The sequence below is a fragment of the Penicillium crustosum genome (assembly GCF_028827405.1).
Source record: "Penicillium crustosum strain IBT 35664 chromosome Unknown utg000002l_segment0_segment0, whole genome shotgun sequence".
Taxonomy (NCBI): Eukaryota; Fungi; Ascomycota; class Eurotiomycetes; order Eurotiales; family Aspergillaceae; genus Penicillium; species Penicillium crustosum.
The window spans coordinates 4,570,359-4,594,687 of NW_026623123.1; the positions used below are offsets into that span (position 1 = coordinate 4,570,359).

The following is a 24,329-nucleotide window of genomic DNA, read 5'->3' on the forward strand; positions in this document are numbered from 1 at the left end:
GGCATTTTGAAGATGAAACACTTGATGGACTGAAAAATTCAGGAGCTAGAGACAGAAGAAAGACCTGGGGGCCAAAAGATACAATGACCAAGCAGGATGACTAAGCTCATAGCTGGAGAGCTACAGGGCTCCAGGGCTCCAGGCCTGGGTCCCTCTAGCTTCCAAGGTTAGTTAGTAGTGTCAAGTACTATGCATTTATGCATGCTGAAATTACCAGGTCTTTACAAACCGGAAAATCAATGGACCGTCATGATAACGGTACCATACAAAAATACATACATTGCTTAATCAGCTATGTCCGCCGAGATTGGAAAAGAGCGGATCTTGTCATTTTAGTTAGTTAGAGAATTTACATATGTCAGATTTACCATACATTGTCGTACCCGTCTATTTTCTGTCAAGTAGCTAAAGCTTTACCACCAAAGCAAAAAGTTAAAATTCAAGTACAGAATTGCAACCAAGGACCCTATAAAACGACTTCCTCTGTTAAGGGAATCCTGATACCAAATCCCGTAGAGCTGTTAAAACGTTAGAAAGTAGCTGCGCGTAGGTAGGACAAAGCACCCTGCATATTGTGTAAAACATTAGATGGCCAATGTAGTAATTTATACCTAAGGTACATATAATATATATGTAGACCTCTGGGCCTTTCTCTAGGTAGACAGAGTATATTGGTCACTCTTGCCAGCAAAGATCCACTCTTGTGATATTCTTCCCTATCCAATTTCATGGAACGCCGAACAAAGCAGAGCCTGAGTGGGTATGGGGGTTGGAAAGCTCCCGAGGTCATCTCATACATAGGGCCAAGCTCATGGATGCCTAGGGTGTACGTGCCCTTACATTTGTATTATCGTGCCGTCACAGCATCCTTATTTTTCTCAGCACAGCAAGACTCCAACGAAGGACAGTAGGAATTGAGAACCAAGGACATTGCCGCAGCATCTACGATGTCCGAACAAAAAGTCATTAACCAACGCCCGGGCGTGAAACACTCCAAAACCAACTCAAGGGCATGTAGACGATGGGGTTCCTCACGACTCGGAAGACGAGTCTATGACCGAGGGCGCCGATCCTGATTCGTTATCTTAGAAAGCGAAGTATGCAATCATATCCTACGACTAGAAGGCAAGTCCTCTGCCGACTTTTTGAATCGTTTTGCGAAACATTATTCCAATACTATAATGGTACTACCGATGTGGTGGCACCCGGATTCGGAACCGAACATGGATGGTTTTTCGATTTGACCAAGGGGGAGTTTCGAGAATTGAGTGGACCACCCAATTTCTATCATGGGGTGCTGAAGGCAGTCTGGTACACCGACATCTATCAAGTGGCCATGTTAATGCAAACCCCAGTCACCATCTGAAATAGCCGACCTTTATTATGGGTGGAAAAACGGCCGTTTCTAGCGCTAAAAATGATCATGTTAGGCGCCATTTTTATAAGTCCTTATATTTTAGTTGTAAAAATATCCCTACATGTGCTAACGTCCGACCTGCCGCTCCGGGGTTGAGTTTAATAGTGACTCATGCGAGTGCTGCCTTGCATGAGGCTGATAGATCCTAGAGCAAGGGAACCATTCATAGTCCTCGAATCCAAACTATAATCCCGGGTATAATCCCGGGTATAATCACGAGTATAATCACGAGTATGATTACCCCCATAGCAAATCAATCGATAGACCATTTAAAAACATTTAATTAGTAGGCTGACAGTTTAGAATACGATGTTGTCCTCTGTCCGCTTACATATATGGCTTAAATCTCCGGTAATCAACATGTAAGAGAAACTAGTCAGGTTTATAGAAGTCGAACCCTTTCTCTCCCTTTCTTTTGTTTCTTATTTTACTATCCAAGACACGTGCAGGTGACCTCGTGAAGAAAGAAGCCATCGGCTGATACCGCCCGGAACATCTCCAACTTTTCTTTTCTTTCATTTCCCTTTCAAATGTCCCTTTGATCTGATCGCTTTGTTTCGCGTCAGTTGGCAAAGAGTTTGGCTGTTAATATATCATGCGAATACCAAATTTTGACCCCCGCTTCCTCAACCTCGGGGAAACATGAGTTCAAGCCTTGAAGCTAAGATCGTTGTGCTCGGAGCACAGGGTATGTCTATGGAGTACCCAATTTCCAATTTATATCCTCATGATTAAAACTCGACTAAACACTATACTAACTTTGGTCGCAAAAAGGGGTGGGAAAGACTGCGCTCGTGGAGAGATACTGTAAAAACACCTTCAACCCCGCAGCGGCTTCAACCATCGGCGCGTCGTTCGTGACAAAGCGCGTCCTCGATTCCACCTCCGATACAATAGTCAGATTGCAGATATGGGACACAGCTGGACAAGAGAGGTTTCGCAGCATGTCGAGACTTTATTACAGAGGAGCCCAAGCAGTGCTCCTGTGCTATGATGTCAGTGCATCCACTTCCACACCATTTCCCCTCATTCTTCTTGCTTGCGTTTGTATCTGTTGTCCATACAAGCGCAATCTACAACATAATCAAACCTGCATAATCACTAATACTAACTGGCTGCCACAGATCACCGACCAAAACAGTTTTCAAGAAATGGCCGGTTGGCTACGCGAACTCCGCAAGAACATCACCCCTAACGACGATGGCACAGACTCCCTCATAATCCATGTCGTAGGTACAAAGTCCGACATTGTCGCTGAAGACCCCTCCCGCCGCTGTGTCCCCTTCGAACACACGATCGACTATGTCGCCGAACAACTCTATCCAACCCAAGTCTCAACCCCACCACCAACCGCAACAGCCAGCATGGGCGGGCTAGGTTTTGGAACATCTGTCTTTGGAGGCAGTGGTGGCAGCACATCGAACGCCAGCGCCAGCGCCGCTGCCCTGCAGAGTCCAGATTCGAAGCGCAGTTCGGCATTCTGGGGACAGGAGATTGGGTGGGATTGCTGTCATGAGATCAGCGCGCGGGATGGTGAGGGAATCGATGAGGTTTTCCGCGTTATCACGCGTAAGCTAGTTGAACAGCGGAACCGGCGCGATACCGAGCTGGCCATGTCGATTGCCGGTATGCCCATGGCGAATGGAGTTGTCGGACCCTTTAATCCTGGGGTTGTGGAGGGTACGGGAAGTTTCCGGCTCGGCCATGGTGATAAGAGGCGGAGTTGGATGGGTTTGGGGGCACCTGGTGTTAATGTCGATGATGCTGAGGAGGAGCGGGTTATGCGTGCGTCACGCAACAAGGGGCGCTGTTGTTGATCATTGTCTGGGATTGGTTCTTTGATTTTTTTTTCGTTTTTCGTTTTTCGTTTTTTTTTTTTTTGACTTCAATTTGCATTTGGGCTAGCGTTGCGTTTGTACTTTTGTTTGACTATTTTGATTATCTATGGATGTACGGGTTAGAATAAGGTAGTTAGGGCTTTGGTTGGTTGGGGGATCTTGGTGCCTTGATTTTTGGTCAGCTATGCATGAATGAAAGTACTTGTTTGTTCAATAAGGAAGGATATTATGCGCCACATGCAATCAGCATCGTACGTCACTCAAAACGATCGTCTTTGGGCATCGGGTGTGGAGATGGTGGATCCGATGATCGTAGATGTCCCACTGATTTGCATGTTTATGCTTCTATATGGTGTACTTTGTGAACATGTACATCTTTTATGGATCTTTTTACTATATCACCATATTCATAGGCAACAAAATTATGTAGTTCACCCGGGTGATTATGCAGATCGGACTTGCTCGCTTCTTACCTCCGAGGTCGAACCCCCTCATTTCGCCTATACCGGAGAATTTCCTGTTCCCATTGGGCAAAGAGAACTGCCTAGGTGGACTGTGCTTTTGCTATCAGGAGGACCTGTCGATTCCAATCGAGCCCATGCCTCAGCCCTCTAGGCCAAGAATGCTTTTCTTTCTTTTTCTTTTTGCCAACTACGTCCCTTTGCTAGGCATTTCTTCTTTCCTTTCTTGTCTCCTCCAAGCTTTTCGTTTTGTATTCAAAGAATATCAGACTTTTTATATTATTACATACTACTGTATCTTCTGATCCCAAAACGAATCGCAGTACTCATATCCAACCCCTCTCCGTATATCCGAAATCCTATCTGACCCACCATGTCGGGGGTGGAGGTGATCGCGGTCGTAGCATGTGTGGCAGCCAGTAAGATTATCTCCTCCCTTTTATCAATAGCTGAGATTAACAACCCCTAATCGGCAACAGTCGTCTCCGCCTACAGCGATGGAGCGAGTATGTTTACTGCCATTAGAAAGAAATATCACGAGCGCCAGGCCACCCGGGAACTAGAACGATCGCTTGCACGTGGCCGAACCGAGATTCAAAATCGGTTTGATCTGCACAATCAAGAGCTTGGCTATCGATACGAGCGAGGTGACTCGATCGCTCGTGAGCATATGAAGGACATCATCATCACACTACAGGGGGCGTTGCTGAGACACCTCCGAGAGGCGCAGGAGCAGGGGACCACTCCGGATCTGATGGCGTTGCAGATAGAGTCCGATCAGGGTCGCGTTCGCACGCTGGTCATTTTGGGGGACTTGTACGAACGTCTCTCGAGGCCGTCGCCTGTTCCGCCATCCGTTTACATGTCCATCGATTCAAATTATGACACGGTGAATTCGTATGGCCGTCGATATTCCTCTAATGGCCCGGAGAGGTATTGGCCACCTCACGGGTCGTCGATGGCGTACCTCTCCGGCAGATATCCTGCCTCACCAGCCAGTTATTCACCAGGCCAGATCCTACCGGAGGATACGTGCGCCTCACCAACGGACACACTGGGAACATCAAAAGAGTATGGGACTTCGAGTCCAAAGCCTCCCAGACGGTCATCAGGCTTTGGCTCAGTTGTGAGTAGTATGGGCGACTTGTTCCATCCCCGTCAAGGTCGCGAAAAAACACTATCGTTTCCATCGTCAGCACCCGAGCCCGCATACACCCCAGTTTCGCCGTCGACATCGGAGCCGATTCCAGAATTCGATGTTAGACCAGCCACGCCGAGTATACCCAAGTCGCGACCAACCTCGATACCACATGACGTCTTAATGGGGAACCCATGGAAGCACGAAAGCCTTATAGACTCTGACGACGAAGACGCCATCAGATATGGTCCAATCAAAAAGGAAACCCACCACCTCTCGCCCATCTCCGCACCCACGAAATTCCGGCACGATTCTCTCTCCGCAGCCTCAACCGCCTCCACAGACTCCACCCCGTCAAACCCTTCCACCCGAAGTAGCACGGACCGGCCAACCCAAGCAATCCGACCTCTTTGGCCACCTAGCGAAACGAACAACTACCTTGGTTTCTGCAAAGGGGCGTGGAAAGTACACACGGGATTCCGAGGATTCAAAATCTACTCCGAGCCCGGCACGGGATATTTTACGCAACAGTCATGGTTGCGGTGCAGGAAGTGCGCTTTTGAAGCACCCATGAGCCCGAAGAGTTCCAGCCACAACCCGCTATTCGAGGGAAGCGTGCGTACGCACAAAGTTAGCGGTGTCCGATATCGATTTGAGTTCTTGGCGAAGTCCCACGTGCCCTGTAAGCGGGACTCGGCGTTGCATTTTAATTCTAATGCTCCCCGCGGCATATTTTGCTGTGTCTTTTGTTGTGCGATGGCACAGGGGTCAACTCAGGTATATGGAAATCTAGATATCTTCATGGCGCATCTAGCGAAATATCACTGGGCGGTTGAGAGGGAAGCGTTAGCTGTGTTGCCTAGTATGCGGTGTGTGGTTGGTCGGGTTGCACCTGATTCGGAGTATTTTGATGTGAATATTTTACCGCCGCGCGGCTGATGTCTTGGTTATTATGTAGCCTGGGGATATTTTAGTATTTGGTATCGGTTATACCTTTTCTCATTTTTTAATTTTTTGGGTGTTGTATATATTGAAAAATTGATCTGCAGTTAGTTAAAACACGGGAAGTATCCCCTTGCACGGTATGTGTGTCATATATAGGGTCCTATGGAGACATTGGTTTCAGGGTTGGTTAAGGGTCTATCTACTCCGTACGTACCTATGTACCTAGGGTACTCTCCATACTCCGTACCACACCAAGCAAGCATTATGTACCCCTGAAATAATTAATTTTAAGTCGAAATTAATTTAAAATTTATAAAATTACAAAATTAAAATTAAAATTAACAAAATAAACTCAAGGAGATAGGCCGAGAATAATCAACCGCTCCAATCAAATCGCCCCAAACGGCCAGAAAATGGATCAGAAACAGCCCTGGAGAACCAGAAAGCACTCCCCTCTCCCAAATGAGGAAAGCGCCAATTTCCTTTTTTTTTTTTTTTTTTTTTTTTTTTTTTGGATTCTTAACCATTTCTCTTCTTGGAGGCAGGACCTTACCTATCTCACCTATCTCAATTGATTCCATTCCTTCTCGAAGTCCTTCCTTCATCCCTTGACTCGGCACTTTCGTCATCTCGCGTTCAGAGTACGCGAGTGAAGTTTGTTCCCCCGACCTCCACATGGGTCGGTGCTTATTACTTCACTAAGATTGCGCGTTCTGAGACACTGTCCTCTTCTCATCTTTCTCCTCTCACACTGCCATCCCCCCCCTAATACCCTTTCCCTCGATTTCGATAACCACGTTATGCGATGAGGTTGTCAATCCGTGTTAGTGCCGCTGCCGCACTAATTATCCTCACTCTCGTCCTGGTCAACCGTAGTTTGAAGAGCAAAGGTGAATCACTTCAGGATATATGGCACTTCGATACCGGATCTTTCCGCACATCTCTCCGACCAAAACCCCAATCTGATACGGGATCGCAACGGAAATGGCGGGTTGCATCGGATAATAAGCCCGCTCTGGTCTACCAGACCACCGAGATCGTGGTCCCCAACCAGGGTGCTATTGTGATGGCCAAACGCAAGGAGGACGATACCGCTTGGGTTGGAGCAGAACTGGCAGAGTGAGTGTGGCTCGATTGTGTTTCCAGCAGAAGACAGCCTAATTGAATATTTCTAGATGGCGCAGCGTTATTTACACCGTCGACGATATCAATGCCCCGACGCACACCCCGAAGAACAAGGGCCGTGAGGCTCTCCCCTATCTCCAATACCTGATCGACCACTACGACGACCTTCCTGACGTCGTGGTCTTCCTACACAGTCACCGCGACGGTGTAATCGCCGGCTGGCACATCGACACCATGGATTACAGCAATGTGGACTCGGTGCGCGCATTGCAGAAGGAATTTGTGCAACAGGCAGGCTTCGTCAACTTGCGTTGCCAATTAAGTCCAGGATGTCCCTCTGCTATCCAACCATTCCGTCAACCCCCGAATCCCGAAAGCCAGGGCGAGGCACACTACGCTGCTGCCTGGAAAGAGCTGTTCCCCGGTGAGCCGGTGCCTCGCGAAATCGCCGCCCCGTGCTGCTCCCAGTTCGCCGTTTCCCGAGAGCAGATTCTCCAGCGCCCCCATAGCGATTACCAGCGCATGTATGACTGGGTGATGAATAATGACCTGCCGGACGAGGCTACCTCCAACATCATGGAGTATTCATGGCACATCATTTTCGGCAAGGACCCTGTCTTGTAAGTTGTCCCGCAAATGTATTAATTTATTACCCCGCTAACATGTTTGATTGCAGCTGCCCTGATTTGTTCCAATGCTACGCAGATGTCTACGGCGAAGAAGTCATCTTTAACTACTGATCATTTCAAGTCATCCCTCTTAAACTCACAAGGGCCGATAGCTCTTGTATTTCCACCAGAATACGTTTCTTTATTACCCGGCACTTGCCGGAACTCCCTAGGGGAGAAATACCATGGTTACTGGGAAGACGCAGTGCCAATGCCATATGATGACTTGCTTCGATGTCAATTTTTTTTTATCTGTCAGAAGCAAATGTACAAAGACTGAAATGTGCCGAAATGGGTATCGCAGTGATATCATCCCTCTCGCCTCGAGTTGCACATCCAACTCACGGGCATGAGACAATTCTTTTCGTGCTACGGCACATGTATATTTTATTTTATTCAAATCTTTTCCATGCTCAATCACACACCGGGTAACTACTCGCTATCCCGTAGCTATCTATTCCTTGCTATCCTGCAGAACCATCTCCCTCGCTACCTCATCCCACCGATACATCCCCCCACTACCAACATTATAATGGTAATAATTATTGGTCCCGCCAGGAACAACAGCCCGGCGAAAGGTGATGTTAATCCGTCCCCTCGTCGCCTGCCCAGCCTTCCCCTTCCGCTTAGGAATACTATGCAACCAATTCGACTGGGTCGCCCCGCGCATAACAACCATATCGCCTGACCCAAGACTCATCTTGATTTGCTGTAGTGGCACCGTACCAGCAGGCCTGGATCCAGGAGAAGAAACGGTATTCGAATTCGACGTCCCACCCGAAACCGTACAACTCGCCCGCGTCGCACTAGTGCCACCCAGCCCGGAGATTGCATGTGGAGTACCAGCCACGCACCCATCCACCGTCTGGTTCAAAATTCCTCCGGGCACGAAAGGCTTATGCTTCATTAGAAAATCCCGCTCACCGCCCAGCGACAGTGATGCGATATTCGGCTCGGGTCCGAGGAAGCGCTCGTCATCGGAGTGGAATGCGATACTGTCTTCTCCGCTGGCGTAGTAATTCACCAGGCAGAAATTATAGCCGGGGGTCTTGGTATCTACATTTGTGTTTGCCGTCGCATTCGCGGCTTCAACCTGTCTCCGTAGGAGATCGAGACATGCTGGGATTGGGCGTGGCGTGCACTGGTACTTTGTTTTCGGGATTGGGGTCTTGGTCTTGGTTTCTAGTAGAACAAGACTGTTGGGATTGTTGTCTTGTTCTTGGATGAATGTTGATGTCTCATCGACTCCGAAGACGGTTGTCCATCGTGGTGTGTTGATTTGCGTTTCGATGTCGCCTCGTCGTGCTGTGTACTGCACGCGGTAGAAGGGGAGTTCGCGACGCAGGAATTTGAATAGTTCGTTCGCTGTTGGGCGGGGGATGTATGGCTGGAAGTGGAGGAGGTCCAGGTGTGGTTGGTTGTTTATTTCACGCGGTGCGGTTGCTGGTGTTGCGTGTTGTAGACCTACTTCGACGTGGGAGGGAAGTTGGGCGATTGGGATTGGGTAGCTTGGGTGTTGGCTTGGGGGTTCGGTGTCTTCGGTTATGATTTTGTTTGGTTTTGGAGTTGGGATTACGGTGTTGGACTCGATGGGCTCGGTTTTGGGACGTTTTGGGGTGGTGGTTGATGGTTTGAAGAATGCGTCAAGCGTTCTTTTTGCCATTTTCGAATGAAAAGGTGTTTGGTGTTGGTAATTGGGATCGATGCAGTAGGTTCACGTCGCGCGACTTTGAGAATTTATCAGTGATGTCATTTCGATCCCGATCTATATATCCCGATCTATACTTCCCGATCTGGCTTGGTATGCATTCATAGGATCACTGCCAAGGTATTCATAGATTAACTCCAGATCGTTTTCTCCGATATAACTACGGCTGGACCCCCTCAGTCTCGGCAATTTTAACCACATATTTCACTGCAGATGCCTTGCCGGCCTGCAGATCTTTCAATGCGCCCTCAATACCTCCCAGTCCACCTTTTCTCACTTCATACGGGTGGCCCGAGAACCAACCCTGTGCGAGACCTCGACCAATGAATTGGAAGAAAGCAGCCGCGAATTCCTTATCACCAAGAGCCTGTCCCTCAGCAGGAGGCATATGAACAGTCCCAACCATAGTCCGATGGATACTAATTTGCTCTTTCACCTTATCAGCTTCCGCAGGTAGAATGACAGTGATCTTTCCAGGTGCATCGAGGGCAGCACCGAGTGTCACATAGCTTCCCTTTTCGGTCACAGCATCGTAGGCATGGTGAATGGGTGTCTCCTTGCCGATAGCCTTAATCCCTGCGTAGACAGCATCATCGCCTTTACGATAATCAATAATCGTGTCCCCCTTTTCCCTGCTGATCAATGTCTCGACAAAGGGAGCGCCTTTGCCTGCGACGGCGATGATGGGGTGGATATTTGATAGTTGAGCGAACTTGATCGCAAATGCGCCAACCGCCGAGGCACCGCCGTACACAACCAGAGGAGTTGGCTTATCGGCGGGAGCCCAGGGCAGAGGCAATCTCAGCACTTGATATAGGCCCAATGCGGCAGTCATCGCAGCAAGGGGGATAGTAGCAGCCTCTGGTAGATAAGTTAGTTGCATTTTGTGGTTACTAGGATGAGAGAATACATACCCTCGAAGCTCGTCTTCTCGGTGAGATGGAATGTCGTGTATTCCCATGCAATGGCGTATTCACCATAACTTCCATGCGGGCTGCCCATCTGGTGGAACGCGGCCACTTTGTCTCCCTTGCGGAAGTTCTGGACGCCTTCTCCCACTGCTTCCACGTACCCTGCGATATCGTCTCCCTGGTTAATGACACTGTCTGGTTGCCATTTGGGGAGTTTCCAGTCCTTTGGGTTGGTACCCGACACCACTACCCGGATGAGGACCTGGCCAGGTTCGGGAGTGGGGATATCAACATCCCGGATGATGGCCGAAATTGTCTTGTCAATAACAGCTTCCTTCATTTTGAAATATGGGACTCAATGGTGGGAATCAAACAGGTCAAGTTGATATTTATACAGTGGATTGATTTGTAATGGTGCGGATGCTCCGGGTAGAATTAAACTTATTCCCGTTGGTTGCAGAAATGTATTATTCAGATGATTCTAAGGTTATATATACATATAATACCTAGTTCTCTGTAGTCTGATACTGGGGAATGGTCTCCCCGGCCCGCCACTTGTACTTGCTTCCAGGATGATCCTCTGGCAAACGCTGCGATCCAATAAATACCTCACGAGCTGTAGCACCTTCTTTCTCAATTTCCTCTCGGAAAAGACCTCTCCGTCGAAGTTCAGGCAGTAAGAACTCAATAATATCTTCAAAAGTCCCGGGATTCACAATATGCGCAAGATTGAAACCATCCACATCGGAGATCTCTACCCATTTTTCCAACTCATCTGCAACCGTTGTGGGACTGCCAACAACCTTGGGCTGTAGTCCACCAACACTGATGTACTCTACAATTCTCCGTTTGGTCCATGGTAAGCTATCCGTACCCGGCACAGTAGCGGACCATCTCCGAACAATGGACTGGACCCGTGGGGACTCGCTGAATCGGAAATCCTCATCATCAGCATAACTTGACAGGTCGATTCCGGTCCATCCACCGAACAAAGCTAGTGCACCTTCGTCATCGGCATATTGGAGATACTCCTCCCGCTTCGCCTTTGCTTCTTCATCTGTCGCTGCGACAATTACGTTGATACCCACGATGACTTTGATATGATTGGGATCACGACCTTGCTCTTTAGCAACCTTTCGTACATTATCCACCGTCAAGCGAGTGCCTTCGGGAGTCTGCCCACCGATGAAGATTGCCTCGCCGTGCTTTCCACCGAATTGACCACCGGCCTCAGAGACTCCAGCTTGGAACAGGAATGGGGTACGCTGTGGCGACGGCTCACAGAAGTGAGGCCCAGGAACACTAAAGTATTTCCCCTTGTGATTTATCTCTCGCACGGCATCGCTAGCAATGTACGTTCCGAGCTGTCGGTCGGCAAGGACGGCATCGTCTCGGAAGCTTCCTTCCCAGAGCTTGTAGAGCACCTCGAGGTATTCGTCTGCTCTTGCGTATCGCTCATCATGAGGAATCTGCTCATCCAAGCCGTGGTTTCGGGCTGCGCTGTCCAGGTACGATGTGACAATATTCCATGCTACACGACCCTCACTGAGGTGATCCACGGTAGAGAGTCGGCGTGCAAGCGAGTACGGTGCCTCGTATGTAACACTGGCAGTCACTCCGAAAATGAGGTTCTTTGTAACAGCGGACATAGCAGGAACAAGGTACAGTGGGTCATTGACGGGAAATTGTGCACCTGATGCCAGCGCGGGCACAACATTGCTAGGGCCCTTGTACACATCGTACGCGCCCAGGGTGTCTGCAATGAACATGGCATGGAAACCAGCTTTGTCAAGCAACCGAGCTAGCTCGGTCCAGAATGAGAGTGATTTGTACTGGTCGGTCTTGTTTCTGGGGTGCTTCCATAGGCCAGGTGCCAAATGGCCCGGAGTATTCATGACGAACGCATTGAGGATGATCTGCTTTTTGCTAGAGGTTGGTGTGCCTTCACTCATTTTGAACTATAATTGTTCGGATTTGGGGTGAATTCGAATAGGTACTGAGGTTCAAGTGCTGAGTTTTGCACAACGGAAACCGCTTTGTATACCTAGTGGGCGGAAGTATACAGTAAGCGCCATCACCATCGCACCACTGTCCTCGGAGGTTTATCTACCATTCGTGATTGATATTCGACATTCGACATTTACGATCAATATTTTGAATCCCATATCGGCCGATAAATTAGCCTCGTATGTGGGGTACGCAGTGACCCTTGTCGTTCGCGATTCCACGTCGTTTTATCGCAATCGGGGAGTCGAGGCACGCAATCCCAACCACAATCTCCGTCACAATCCCATATCTTCGGCAATTACCACATGTAGAGCCTATTAGCTTTGTTTCAATCTTCCAATTACAATGTGTCTAGACTCTTTAGTTGCGTCTCTTCCACTCATTTCGTATAACGCAATTGCGGACATGGACGACGTGAGATCTGTCGCCCTCTATCGCCCTCATGGTAACTCTGATTGCTCCACAATCCTTCAGAGAAGACTAATTGGCTACATATCTACGGTGACCAGGCTTGGCATTGAAGATATGATGGAGCTCGCAGACAATAAATATTTCTCGGCCCTGCACATTTGGACTTGGCTTTACTTTGCCCAGACATGTCTAACACGGTAGATACGTCCAAGCTGGCCTTGATCCCTCAGGGGGCGGCCTATGGCCTTCTCATTGGCCTCAGTGTGGTCTTCTGTGGAGTCATTTTGATTGCCGTGAAGGTGCAGAAAGCGTATCTTGCTGAAGATTCTGGAAAATCGGAAATGTTCATGGTCGCCAATCGCTCTGTAGGGAGGGGATTGTGTGCATCCGCAGTCTTTAGTTCCTGGATGTGGATCAACGAGACAGTTTTGTGTGCGGCTATGACATATCGGTATGGTCTCGCAGTGCCTTTGGTATGTTTCTTTATTCCATCAAATGACGTTGCACAACTGACGGGCTATAGTGGTGGGGATCTGGTCTATGCTTCCAGATTGCACTGATGGCAGCACTCGGGGTTATGGCCAAGATTCGTGTTCCTTATGCTCATACATCCCTTGAAGTCGTTCGGATGCGCTATGGCAAAATTGGACATCTCGTGTTCATCGTGCTCAACCTCGTCAACAACGTCTTCGGCTGCGCCTCGATGATTATGACGGGATCTCAGCTCATTCATGGTGTTTCTGGCATGCACTATGTGGCAGCAACTATCCTTGTTCCCCTCGGAGGTTCGTTCCATCTATTCTTAAAAATATAACGGGAATCATGAGCTAACCTCTTTATAGTTGTCCTCTATACAGCTGTGGGTGGCTTGAAGGCCACATTCTTGACGGACTTCTTGCACACAGCGATTGCACTCATTCTCATCATCTATTTCACGATTGCCGTTTTGACAAACTCTGCTGTCGGTGGACTGGGTGGTTTATACGATAAGGTTATCGCAACAGCTGCGGATAATTACATTCCCAACAACTATCAAGGTTCACTTCTTACATTCAAGTCCAAGGATGCCATTATTTGGGGGTTGATTCTGAAGTTCGGAAACCTGGCGCTTGTCGTTATGGTAAGTCAAATCCATGAAGGGACGTTGCAAGGCGTCTCAATGCTTTTTGCAAAGCTAACATGTCGGCAGGATACCGCATTTTGGCAAAAGTCCTTTGCGACAGAGGTCAAGGCCACAGTTCCAGGATACAACATCGCTGCATTAGCTGTTTTCGGTATCCCCTGGGGTCTGGGCACAGTTATCGGTTTAGCGACCAGGGCAATTCATGACACACCAATCTTTCCGACCTACCCTGGTCTGCTTACGGCCACTGAAGTCAGCTCGGGTATGGTGATGCCATATACAATCAAAGCACTCATCGGAGACAAAGGAATCATTGGGTTCTTCTTCCTTTTGTTCATGGCTCTGACAAGTACCGTTTCCTCCTCAATGATTGCTGTCAGTAGCATCTTGTCTTATGATATCTATAAGACATACCTCAACCCCAAAGCTACTGACAAGCAAATCGTGGGAGTGAGTCACTTGACTGTGGTTATCCACGGTGTTTTTATCACCGGCATTTCCATCGCTCTCAACTATGGAGGAGCAAACATGACATGGATCGGGTACCTGAGACCTATCATCTCTTGCCCAGGAATCATTCCTATGATCCTCACTTTGTTTTGGTCTCGGCAGACCCGGATAGCTGCAATTATCTCCCCCGTGCTTGGCTTCTTTTCAGGTCTCGCTGTATGGTTGGCAACAACCAAATATATGTACGGCCACATCGACATCACCACCACTTCAAATCCCTATCCGGCACTATATGCAGCGATCGCTTCCTTCTTTACACCGGCTCTCTATTCCGTTGTCCTGTCACTCTATAAGCCTTATAAGTTTGACTGGAGGGTGTTCCTCCGAATTGAGCTTGCAGACCAAGCAGAAATCCAGTCGCCCTCAGACACAAGCACTTTGAACGAGAGCAGCGAGAAAGTCCACGCAAGTGATCTAAAGGGTGTCGATGGATCTGTCACACCGGTTGTCGATAGTCAACCAGAAAGTATCAACAACGACCCAGAGCAGATTGGTGAAATAAGCGAAAAGAATACTACGAAGCAGACTTCATCGCCATCTTCCGTGGCAATCAGCTTGGATGACATTCAGCACCCATTCGACGACGAAACGTTGAAAGAGCTGTACAGATGGCTCAAGATTGCTTGGTACATGTTCGGGGCTATTGTGCTGATCACATTTGTTGCTTGGCCGCTTCCACTGTATCGCGATTATATCTTCACCAGATCATTCTTCGCAGGGTGGGTAGTTGTCGCCATCATCTGGCAGTTCGCTGCCTTTGGAGCGGTTGTGATTTTCCCACTTTACGACGGACGCCAGGATATTGTGATCGGTGCGAGGGGTATCTGGAAGAGTTCCAAACAGTACATTAGTAGAAGCAAGAAAGAGAACTAGATGCATAATTAAATTACTCAGGAATTAAATATGCTTGGCATGTCAAAATAGAGCGGGGACCGGATTGAGAAATATACAAAGCGGGTTATCCCGCTAGCTCTTCACTTATCTGCATAGTTTTTTTTATCATACCATAGGACCAAGTATTTCTTCGTTCATTCGAGTGTTTCTTTTTCTTCCCATCATTTATCCTCCAGAGTCGGGCCACAAAGTGATACTTAATTACTTGTCGTTAGTGATGTGCCAGCCTTAACCTAGTAACAATGTCTGTCGAATCCCAAAATATTTACGACAACCCAGAGTTCTTCTCTGCGTACGGAGACCTACCTCGATCCCAGCATGGTCTGCCGGCCATACCAGAATGGCCCATCCTGGAGGAGATGATCCTCAACCCCAAGTCATCCCCCGTAGGGTTATTAGAAAACCCTCTGAAAGGATCTCGGATTCTCGACCTAGGGTGTGGCTACGGCTGGTTCATCCGCTGGGCTCGCGAGAAAGGCGCTGGTTACGTGAAAGGAGTCGATCTTTCCCAAAATATGATCAACCGAGCAAAGGAGTTCGAGGCTGAGATCAATCACCTGGTTGTACCAGCCCCGACTACAGAAGTCATCTTCGAAATTGATGATCTGGAGACTATAAACCTGAGTCAGTGCCATGAACAAGGACTATACGATTTGGTTTATAGTTCCCTGGCGTTTCACTACGTTGAGGATATCGTACGACTCTTTCGTGAAATACACAGCTGTCTGAAAAAGGGCAGTACCCATGGGCGAAGGGGAAGATTCATCTTCTCTGTTGAACACCCTATTTTAACTGCCCCAGTCCATCCAGAACCGGCCTATAAGATGATTCGGGAAGCAGGTGAAGACCGGAAAGTGTGGCCATTGAATTCTTACACCAGCGAGGGCCTGCGCTTGTCTACCTGGCTGGGAGTAGAGGGAGTGAGAAAATATCATCGCACTGTTCAGACTTATGTCACAGCTTTGCTTGAAAATGGATTTGTGTTGACCGGATTGAAGGAGTGGTGCCGTTCAAAGGAGAATGTCGCAGGTCAATCAGAAGGCAACACTGATGGACACCGTCCAAATTTTCTGCTGATTTCCGCCGAGGTGAGGGAATGAGACCAGGGTGAGATTGACATCGCAACTTTGCAGTTTATTTGATCAATTCCGTCGAATATTCTACCTTGAATTTGAAGCTTGAAATTACACCAAAATCACACCAATCGATGGTTCTGAAAAATAATTTAGAAACTCGAAGTATATATTTACCAGCTCCGTCATCCCTAGCGCAGTGACATGGCATGGTGGTAACTAGACATGTGTATAGCCCACTGCCTCTAGTCAAATGACCAACCCCCCGTTTTGGCAGTAAAGAAGTTTTCTGGGTCATACTTCTTCTTAATCTCTTGTAGCTTCCCATATGTAGAGAAGGTTGATAAAGGATGTTGGTCATAGTGCGCATCATTGATGAACAACGGAAGACCTTCGGCGTTTGCTGTCGACGCAACCATATCACAGAAGCTGGATTGAATGGCATCATAGTCTGGCTGGCTCATTCCCGGCAACGTTGTGATCAAATAATTCAACCAGAACCATGGGCCATCGGGCATATCCATTGCATTTCCACCCTGCGCCTTACTCGCGTCTGTCAAGCTTTTGGGGACCGGCTGAAAATCGAGCGAAAGGAGTAGGTATTTGCCTTTATTCGACTCCCCCAGTTGCGCCACACATCTAGGGCATTCTTGTACTCATCATTATCCGCACGATGGACTCCAACACGGAAGATGTTGTTTCCACGAGAAGCCTCGGTGGCGATTGGAAGTGGCATGTCGGCCACCTCAGGGTAGGTCTTGAGGCCAGTAGTGTCGAGGAGATGGGGGACCTTTGTGAAGTTTGCGAACGCATCACCTGGGTCAGGGCCATCATAGACTAGAAACATTATAATGGCCTCGTCCAAGTTCAGATTCAAATCCGGGGTGGGCAGCTTCTCGTAAGTACCGATAATGCTGGCTTTGGGGTCTGTATTGTATCGGATGAAATTTCCAATTGCTTCAACGATAACGTCCTTCTGAGGAAAGGCGTAGATGATATTTCCCGCGAAGAATTGGCCAATAGGGCGACTCTGGACCGTATACTTGGTAACAACACCATATGCATTTCCTCCGCCACCACGCGAAGCAAAGAACAAGTCGGGGTTGGAAGTGTTGGATGCTATCACAATTTGACCATCAGGAAGAACTATTTCCAGCTCCCGGAATGAATCACAGGCCATGCCATATTGAGGAGAAAGATAGCTCATGCCACCACCCAGAGCGAGACCGGTTCCTACCCCGGAGAGTCGGGCTCCAACCACCGTGCGGTTATAGTCCACGAAGTAGTCGTATATGTCGCCAAATACACCACCTGGTCCGTATGTTGCTAACGTTGTGTCTGGATCATATGACTTTGCGGAGAGGTTACTCAAATTAATGAGCACGCCCTTGTCAGTTGACGAAAAGAACATGTTAGGATTGTGCCCTCCTCCTTTGACCGCAAATCGGCTGCCGGCTGCTCGAATGGCCCGAAGCGTCACAGAAACATCCTCCGAGGATGAAGGATAGACAACACAGGATGGTTTGTACGCATCCTGGGGCGTGCTCCAATACTCGGTACTAGAGACATACTTCAAGCTAAGTTTGCTGGTGATGACTTTGGACGATCCTAGCTGCGAGGTTATATTGGAACAAGCTGCTGGACCGGGATCGGTTGCCAATGAGCCAATAGGCCCCAAAATTCCAACTAGCGCCAGGATGGACAATAGCATGATCGATATGCTGAACCGTAATAAAACTGCAACGAAGATCAACAATGGATTCGATGGACCTGGCAATAAAAAGCTACCCAAATCAAGAAACCGAGCGCATATTTATACCTCCCTCAACTTAGGCGTGATAATATATACAGAATATGGCCTCGGCAGATATATACGACGCGAATACGATAAAGGGTAGAAATACGATATATTCCGGCGATGAGCGCAAAAAGAGCAAAAAAGCGGTGATCTTAATCTTTCTGGGATGTCGATCAACGGCCGTTCTACCGTATAGCCAGGAAGCGGGGAAATATCCACGGGGACTAGGCTGCTTGAACGATGATTGCTTGTTTGTGAAAAAAGTGGGCAAAACATGCTAGATAATGCTGGGAACTTGGAGCTTTCTCAGGTCAGTTAATTATTAGGCCTGTATTATCTTTTGCGAGGTAGAAACTATTAGTATATTACGTCTCTTCTTTATCGATGCTTTCAGTGTCTCGTTGTCTTATAGGTTAGATCTATAATGGATTTGCAGAAGGACATGTACGCTATCACCATGGCGCATCCGCTGGGCTTTGAAACGAATATTTGCGGGTCCCCAAGGTTGAAGAACTTTCACAATTTCTTCGGAGGTTGGCCGTCGAGACGGTGAGATTCCATGTAATTTTATATTCAATTCATTGGGTATCTCGCCCAAGCCAAACAGTCCGTAAATAACCCGAAGGCGTTACCCACTGAGCGATTCTAATCAGGCTAGATCCCAATTTCTCTGTTGAAAGGTGGTAGCGAGTTCCAAGTCGAGAATTGAACGGCATAATGGAACGTACGATCAAAAACTGTTCCACGACTAGCGCGCGGCATGGAGTGATTTCTTGCCCCATTACAAAAAGAGTAAGAGTGAATAAGGAGAAAAAAGCGGAGGCCGGAAGGTTATATTGAAGGTTTTGGATACGTTCAGGGTTGATGTGTGTGGGGGGAGGGCCAAGTAGGCTTGGCTATTGCACATCAGACATACGAATTTATATAGTTGACGTCTCTTCTATCTTGAAGACATTATCCTGACTGTTGCTCAGCATCCGTGCTTTGGTCGTGCATATGCAGTACAGTGCACGGCCCACCGAACCCATCCATCTCTGACAAAGAAATTGCCTATACAGGAAAGTTGTACAGCTTCAATATCGTCAATATTTTGCTGACATAAAAAAGTGGCAAGTCTATGTGGAAACCTAACTGTCACGCCAAAGAGTCTTGGGATGGATTTTAGCCTTGCAAGCAATGAGCCTGGCTGCGCGAGAGTTGTTGCCAACTCCCTCTGGCCCCACAAACACAGAGTGTTGCCAAGCACCACAAAACTCTTTCGTGTTGATTAACTACATGGACTTGTCTTTTCATCGACATGCGGGCATCACGGCCAGATTTGAGAGCTATGCAAATCGGTCGTCTTCCGCGTTGATCATATGAGAAACCATTTCTCCAACGGGATCGAGGCTATCGCCATGTCAACGAGATCATTCTCCTGTTATATGTATCTGAGACCATCATTACCCCAACACATGAGAAACTCGCAATTACTCGCTGCACCCCTAACAATGTGGGACATGCATGCCACGTCAGAACCCAAAGGTTCCAACCTCGTTCTTATCTCAGGGCTGAGAGCAACTAGATAGTCTAAAGACAGCATCTGGCGCTGACCCGCAATGTTAAAAAAAGGTTGCCAAGCGGGCTAGAACATCGCCTCATCTTGACTATGATAGAGACACTGCGACCATAGTCAAATGTCGCGCTAATTCTCAGGCCGGCTGGGATAAACGAAATACCATTATATACTACATCGACTATGAACGCGATCATGGTCCTTTTGAAAGATGAATCGATGATGCCCTCGTACCATGATGACAAGCGACAGCGCTAGGATGCTGGAGAAGAAGAGGCCGCCAAGGAAATCCTGTGGGAAGAAGTATATGTGGGCCGCCAAGAAAGTCGAAATCTTCGCATTTGGCGGATCCTTTTCGCAGTGAGATTTCTACAGCCGCACGGAGATGTGATACAGTCAGATTGTCAAAATCTTCACTAAGCAATGGGGTTGTGGCATCCAGAGAGGCTTAGCCAGGAAGCTTAAGCAGGGCTACCCGATGCGCTAAGCCGAATCCAGTATGCAAGATGTGCTTCAAGCAAATACGATTGGCCAATAATCTATCAGAGTGGAATATCCGCAACGCTTACCCTATTCGAATAGGGCGGGAGGCTGTGATAACGAAATTAATTGCACTGCCTTATGAATAAATAGGAAAACATCGCGAGCTGAGATGGTATCAGAAGAGTTAAATAGCAGACGGGAGTCCCATGGATTGAGGATAACACAAGCATCAATCAATTTTCTGTTTTCCTCTTGATTTCAACACTCCAGATCCACGCTCATTTGCGATCATGGCCATCGATTATCGGCATGGGATCTCGATCCTAGAGATCATTGTTTACTCTCCAACCCTATTCCTTGCTCTCTGGATGGCATTCCACCACGGATTTGGCAAGAGCTCAGGGTGGTTCTTTTTCATCCTCTTTTGTCTTGCCCGCATCATTGGCTCAGGATGCTATTTGGCCACTATTCACTATCCTTCCAATGTCAATCTATACATTGCATGGGCTGTTTGTACATCACTCGGATTATCGCCATTAATCTTGGCTTGTATTGGTCTTTTATCACGAGCGTAAGCAATACCTTTCACAATTAACTCGATGATTTGCAACTAACGACATTTCTTAGAAATGACTCCATTATGCGAAAGACCTGCCATCCTCTCCCTCAGATTATATTCCGAATTATTAGCATAATTTCGTTAGTTGCGGTGATTTTGAGCATCGTCGGCGCAACTACGAACTCCAATATTGGCCAGGGCCTTGTCACCACAGAGTCAAAGGTTGGGCTGGTCCTTTACCTTGTTACCTGGATCGGCGTGTTCGGACTGTTCCTTCTGGTCTTGCAACGGAATCAAAGCATCGAGGATGGGGAACATCGTCTGCTCCTCGCCGTGGGAATCTCTCTCCCCTTGATCCTCGTGCGACTAGTCTACTCTTTCGTCTATTCCTTTGGTCACAAGAGCGAATTCAATATGGTGTCAGGGAATGTCACAATTCAACTTGTGATGTCTGTCCTAGAAGAGATTGTGGTTGTTTTTGTGTGCTTGGGCATTGGTCTTACACTTCAAGTTCGACCCACCGCAGACTACACGCAGCAGCCAAGTGTCTACAGTGATGAAGGTACAGTGGAGCTAGAGGGTGGGCATCTGCAAGGACAAACGCGTGAAAAGAGACGCACCCAAAGACCGAAGCGTCGGGGTGGTCCCATTACGAGACTTGTAATGTATATCGTGGATGAGGTCAGGGACCGGAAGCAATGAATGATTGTATCGGCGGGGTCGTGGTCATATTTCTAATCGGAGCACTGGTACGCGGATTTTGGAACTGTGGATTTGTATAGATAATGAAGGAGTATGATAATTTTGGAATACATAGGATGACTGTTTGATTCTGAAATCTCCCTGTTGTGGCATAAATTGACCAGTTATTAGAACTCATGTATTTTCTACTCTATATAGAAGTATACCGGCTATGTAATTCATCCCCTCGTAATATTTCCCCTCTAATTCTTTTTTCCCCTTCTACATTGAGATTTATATTTAGTATTTCTATGGCATTTCCATTGTAGGGATTATTTTCTATTTCTATTGTTATTTTAATACAATATTTGCAAGGCAAAATGCGCTGGAGTGAGGATTGGAAAATGTATGACGTCAATGTTAACCGGAGAAAAGTCGAATAAAAAAAAGAAAATGGCAGCCTGACAGAAAAGGAAATTAAAACCAGAAAGTGAGCCTCAACTCTCTCCACAACTCTTCCTCCAATGGATTACAACACAAGTCCCTTGTTTGTTGCTCAGGAGACCCTCTGTTTCTATCCAATCAGTACGATATACAACTCATGTCCGCGATATCTCTTCTACGCGCTTCTGCTAGCAACCTGTGTCACTAGATGGACAGGATGGGTCATGAATGTATTTTTAGGAACTGCAGCGGCATATGCAGGAACCGCGGCAATCCAAGCCTTCATTATGGTTTCTAGTTACCAGGCGCCCCAAGACCCTGGACCTGTCGATATTCCGTACGTGTCTGCCAACTCCAGCCTACGAAATGAATTCCCTTCCCTGGTCACCGAAACAAACCATGTTATGGTCTCACCCGCATCACTTGAGCTCGACTCGGATGCTGTTCTTGCCATCGTTGTCACTGGCTATCTCGTATTTCTGCCTCTCCAATGCTGGTCCCGCATCCTAACCCATGATCGAGCACGAAACCTGCTCTTCTACCTTTGGCATGCCCTCATGCTGGCTGGCTCTATATGTGCCCTCATCTATGCTGCAAAAGTACCCAAAATCTCACCCCAGTACATGTTTTGCTTTCCTGATCTCGCGCCTTACAGCGACACATCAAATGACGGCTGGCAAGCTTCATGGAGAACATCGACATGGAACGACAGTGTGTGGGCTACATTTTCGAACGTATCACGATGGAACCAACTAGGAGATATCTGCTTCAATCCCTGTTTTAATACAACTCAAATTTTACGAAAGCCAAGCTCATTGCATTCAGCCACCGCGGATGGAGACTTCCACATCGCTACCTCCCATAACTTCTGGAAAAAGGTCATTTACTCGCATCGATACATCTACAGTCTGATCATTCTCTGTCTGATTCTAAATTGCCTCCTCCTAACTTACCGATTCCTACCTTATCGATCACGGATCCCATCGGCGCAGATCATGGTTATCTGGAAAGAACGGAAGACTATTTGGAAAAGCTTCAAAGACGAAGTTTGCGATGCTATGAAGTTACCAACAAACTTGGATAACAACGAAGAAGACTCAGGACCGACAAACATTAAGACCTCTGTCAGGCACCGAATGCGACAGATACTCAGCCGTCGGTTCCTAAAGTCGTTTCTCCATATGCTTGTTGACGCCACAATTCTTTTTGGCATACTATTCAGCATGATATTCAGTCCTTTTACCATCGTTGCCTTTGTCGTTTGGATAGAGATCCAAATATACAATGACGGACCATCGGAGGAGACTCCGAGCCAGGTTGGTCAGTGGGCGTACCTCACGTCTCTCGCGCTGCTCTTGATTTCAGCTGCAATTTTAAAGCTCAAATATCGGCTCGCTTCGTCAGCTGAGTTGGAACGTGAGATTATTGCATTGAAACAACACCTGAGGAACTTGGAGAAAATGAAGGAGGCACGATCAGGGTCCGCATCGATTGAACTCTCAACTGCGACAGGTCAGAGCAAGGCAAAATAGACAACCCAAATGAAATACTTCACATCTTTCCTTCTCGGAGGCGCGCTTCCAGCTACTTCCTTCCGAGTAGATTGTAATAAAGAGAGATAACTGATAAGGGTAAATATATCCAGGCAATGGACTGCCAACTTCTCTGTTGATAGTAGGCTGGCATGCTTACATTTTTCAATACGCGTAACCCACCATATCCTATTCTTATTTCAAACTGACAACATCAAGCTTGCTGAGAGATGTAAAGGGCTGGGGGCCAGAAAGGATACTGTAGGATCTGTCATATTCCCTGGAATTAAAGCGAGTAATGTATCAGGCACAGGTAAACCAGGCGAATTTTGGATCATAGCGATCAACGGAGATTGCGTTCTATAGCGGTCTGCATATCCAGGCCAGGCGAGGGTAGGCAGCCCTAACTGATTCTGGGGTGTTTTTACAGGACCAAACGGTATAAGGCATGATGCAGGACTCGGCTTCTTCTCAATACTTCCATTTAACCAGTCCGTTCGGTCTCCTAGCGACATAGTCACGATCCTGAACTTGCAATGCTCATTCCCTCAAGATTTCCTCAGAGACAGTATCACCTTCAATATCAATAGAAAACGGAAGTGATCCCTGAAAACGCATCCAGTGTCGCGAGTGGGTGCCATACTGGTCTATTTTAGCTGTTTGTATATGTGCCGGATACGCGAGTCAACCACATGATCGTAGAGTAGCGGGAAGCCATGGATTACCCCAGCTACCTCGAAGCGATAGCCTTCTTTTGCGCGACGATCACTTGGCAACCGTGCGGGGAACGTCTTGTAGCCAAATTAGAATCAGGAAACCACCCGGCTATCCTTGTTAGTGACACATTACAGGTCAGTGCTGAGAAAATATCCAAAAACAAGAAGTTCTATTTGAGGACATCGTCCCGTTGTTTACATATTGCATACGCTATGGATAGATTCTACATTTAAAATACCTTGCTCGCCCCCTTTTTTAAGGTTGGTATACGGGTTTCTTTGTTCTGCCATTTTTGTAGAGGTCATTCTATATCAGATTTAAGACAAAGAAA

General features: G+C 47.6%; 11 protein-coding genes across 11 annotated transcripts; 7 read left to right on the forward strand and 4 right to left on the reverse strand.

Moving 5' to 3' along the window:
* Positions 1-2,059: 2,059 nt before the first annotated feature.
* Positions 2,060-3,234, forward strand: N7487_005252 (Rab family GTPase; the record flags this gene model as incomplete). Its single annotated transcript, XM_056872999.1, has 3 exons — positions 2,060-2,105; positions 2,192-2,412; positions 2,542-3,234. The coding sequence occupies 3 exons, from the start codon at positions 2,060-2,062 to the stop codon at positions 3,232-3,234; spliced, it is 960 nt and encodes a 319-aa protein (XP_056730719.1).
* Positions 3,235-4,089: 855 nt separating this feature from the next.
* N7487_005253 (uncharacterized protein) lies at positions 4,090-5,793 on the forward strand (the record flags this gene model as incomplete). The annotated part of the gene is made up of 2 exons (XM_056873000.1): positions 4,090-4,135; positions 4,196-5,793. 2 exons carry the CDS (start codon positions 4,090-4,092, stop codon positions 5,791-5,793), a joined length of 1,644 nt encoding a protein of 547 aa, XP_056730720.1.
* Positions 5,794-6,554: 761 nt separating this feature from the next.
* Positions 6,555-7,686, forward strand: N7487_005254 (DUF3431 domain-containing protein). Its single transcript, XM_056873001.1, has 3 exons — positions 6,555-6,918; positions 6,975-7,544; positions 7,601-7,686. Exons 1-3 carry the CDS (start codon positions 6,605-6,607, stop codon positions 7,662-7,664), a joined length of 948 nt encoding a protein of 315 aa, XP_056730721.1. The 5' UTR covers positions 6,555-6,604; the 3' UTR covers positions 7,665-7,686.
* Positions 7,687-8,046: 360 nt separating this feature from the next.
* N7487_005255 (uncharacterized protein) lies at positions 8,047-9,255 on the reverse strand (the record flags this gene model as incomplete). Its single annotated transcript, XM_056873002.1, has 1 exon — positions 8,047-9,255. One exon carries the CDS (start codon positions 9,253-9,255, stop codon positions 8,047-8,049), a length of 1,209 nt encoding a protein of 402 aa, XP_056730722.1.
* A 205-nt stretch (positions 9,256-9,460) lies between these two features.
* Positions 9,461-10,551, reverse strand: N7487_005256 (zinc-binding alcohol dehydrogenase family protein; the record flags this gene model as incomplete). Its single annotated transcript, XM_056873003.1, has 2 exons — positions 9,461-10,161; positions 10,215-10,551. The coding sequence occupies 2 exons, from the start codon at positions 10,549-10,551 to the stop codon at positions 9,461-9,463; spliced, it is 1,038 nt and encodes a 345-aa protein (XP_056730723.1).
* A 166-nt stretch (positions 10,552-10,717) lies between these two features.
* N7487_005257 (LLM class flavin-dependent oxidoreductase) lies at positions 10,718-12,163 on the reverse strand (the record flags this gene model as incomplete). Its single annotated transcript, XM_056873004.1, has 1 exon — positions 10,718-12,163. One exon carries the CDS (start codon positions 12,161-12,163, stop codon positions 10,718-10,720), a length of 1,446 nt encoding a protein of 481 aa, XP_056730724.1.
* A 651-nt stretch (positions 12,164-12,814) lies between these two features.
* On the forward strand, positions 12,815-15,135 carry N7487_005258 (sodium:solute symporter family protein; the record flags this gene model as incomplete). Its single annotated transcript, XM_056873005.1, has 4 exons — positions 12,815-13,102; positions 13,153-13,414; positions 13,472-13,749; positions 13,819-15,135. The coding sequence occupies 4 exons, from the start codon at positions 12,815-12,817 to the stop codon at positions 15,133-15,135; spliced, it is 2,145 nt and encodes a 714-aa protein (XP_056730725.1).
* A 263-nt stretch (positions 15,136-15,398) lies between these two features.
* N7487_005259 (class I SAM-dependent methyltransferase) lies at positions 15,399-16,256 on the forward strand (the record flags this gene model as incomplete). The annotated part of the gene is made up of 1 exon (XM_056873006.1): positions 15,399-16,256. The coding sequence occupies one exon, from the start codon at positions 15,399-15,401 to the stop codon at positions 16,254-16,256; it is 858 nt and encodes a 285-aa protein (XP_056730726.1).
* A 218-nt stretch (positions 16,257-16,474) lies between these two features.
* On the reverse strand, positions 16,475-17,940 carry N7487_005260 (FAD-binding oxidoreductase; the record flags this gene model as incomplete). Its single annotated transcript, XM_056873007.1, has 2 exons — positions 16,475-16,804; positions 16,867-17,940. The coding sequence occupies 2 exons, from the start codon at positions 17,938-17,940 to the stop codon at positions 16,475-16,477; spliced, it is 1,404 nt and encodes a 467-aa protein (XP_056730727.1).
* Positions 17,941-20,355: 2,415 nt separating this feature from the next.
* Positions 20,356-21,326, forward strand: N7487_005261 (uncharacterized protein; the record flags this gene model as incomplete). Its single annotated transcript, XM_056873008.1, has 2 exons — positions 20,356-20,636; positions 20,693-21,326. The coding sequence occupies 2 exons, from the start codon at positions 20,356-20,358 to the stop codon at positions 21,324-21,326; spliced, it is 915 nt and encodes a 304-aa protein (XP_056730728.1).
* A 503-nt stretch (positions 21,327-21,829) lies between these two features.
* Positions 21,830-23,281, forward strand: N7487_005262 (uncharacterized protein; the record flags this gene model as incomplete). The annotated part of the gene is made up of 1 exon (XM_056873009.1): positions 21,830-23,281. The coding sequence occupies one exon, from the start codon at positions 21,830-21,832 to the stop codon at positions 23,279-23,281; it is 1,452 nt and encodes a 483-aa protein (XP_056730729.1).
* Between the last annotated feature and the right edge of the window lie 1,048 nt (positions 23,282-24,329).

Coding starts and splice junctions, on each gene's coding strand:
- N7487_005254 (XM_056873001.1), top strand. CDS start 6,605: ATGAGGTTGTCAATCCGTGTTAGTGCCGCTGCCGCACTAATTATCCTC. Junction 6,919..6,974: donor GTTGGAGCAGAACTGGCAGA/GTGAGTGTGGCT, acceptor GAATATTTCTAG/ATGGCGCAGCGTTATTTACA. Junction 7,545..7,600: donor TTCGGCAAGGACCCTGTCTT/GTAAGTTGTCCC, acceptor GTTTGATTGCAG/CTGCCCTGATTTGTTCCAAT.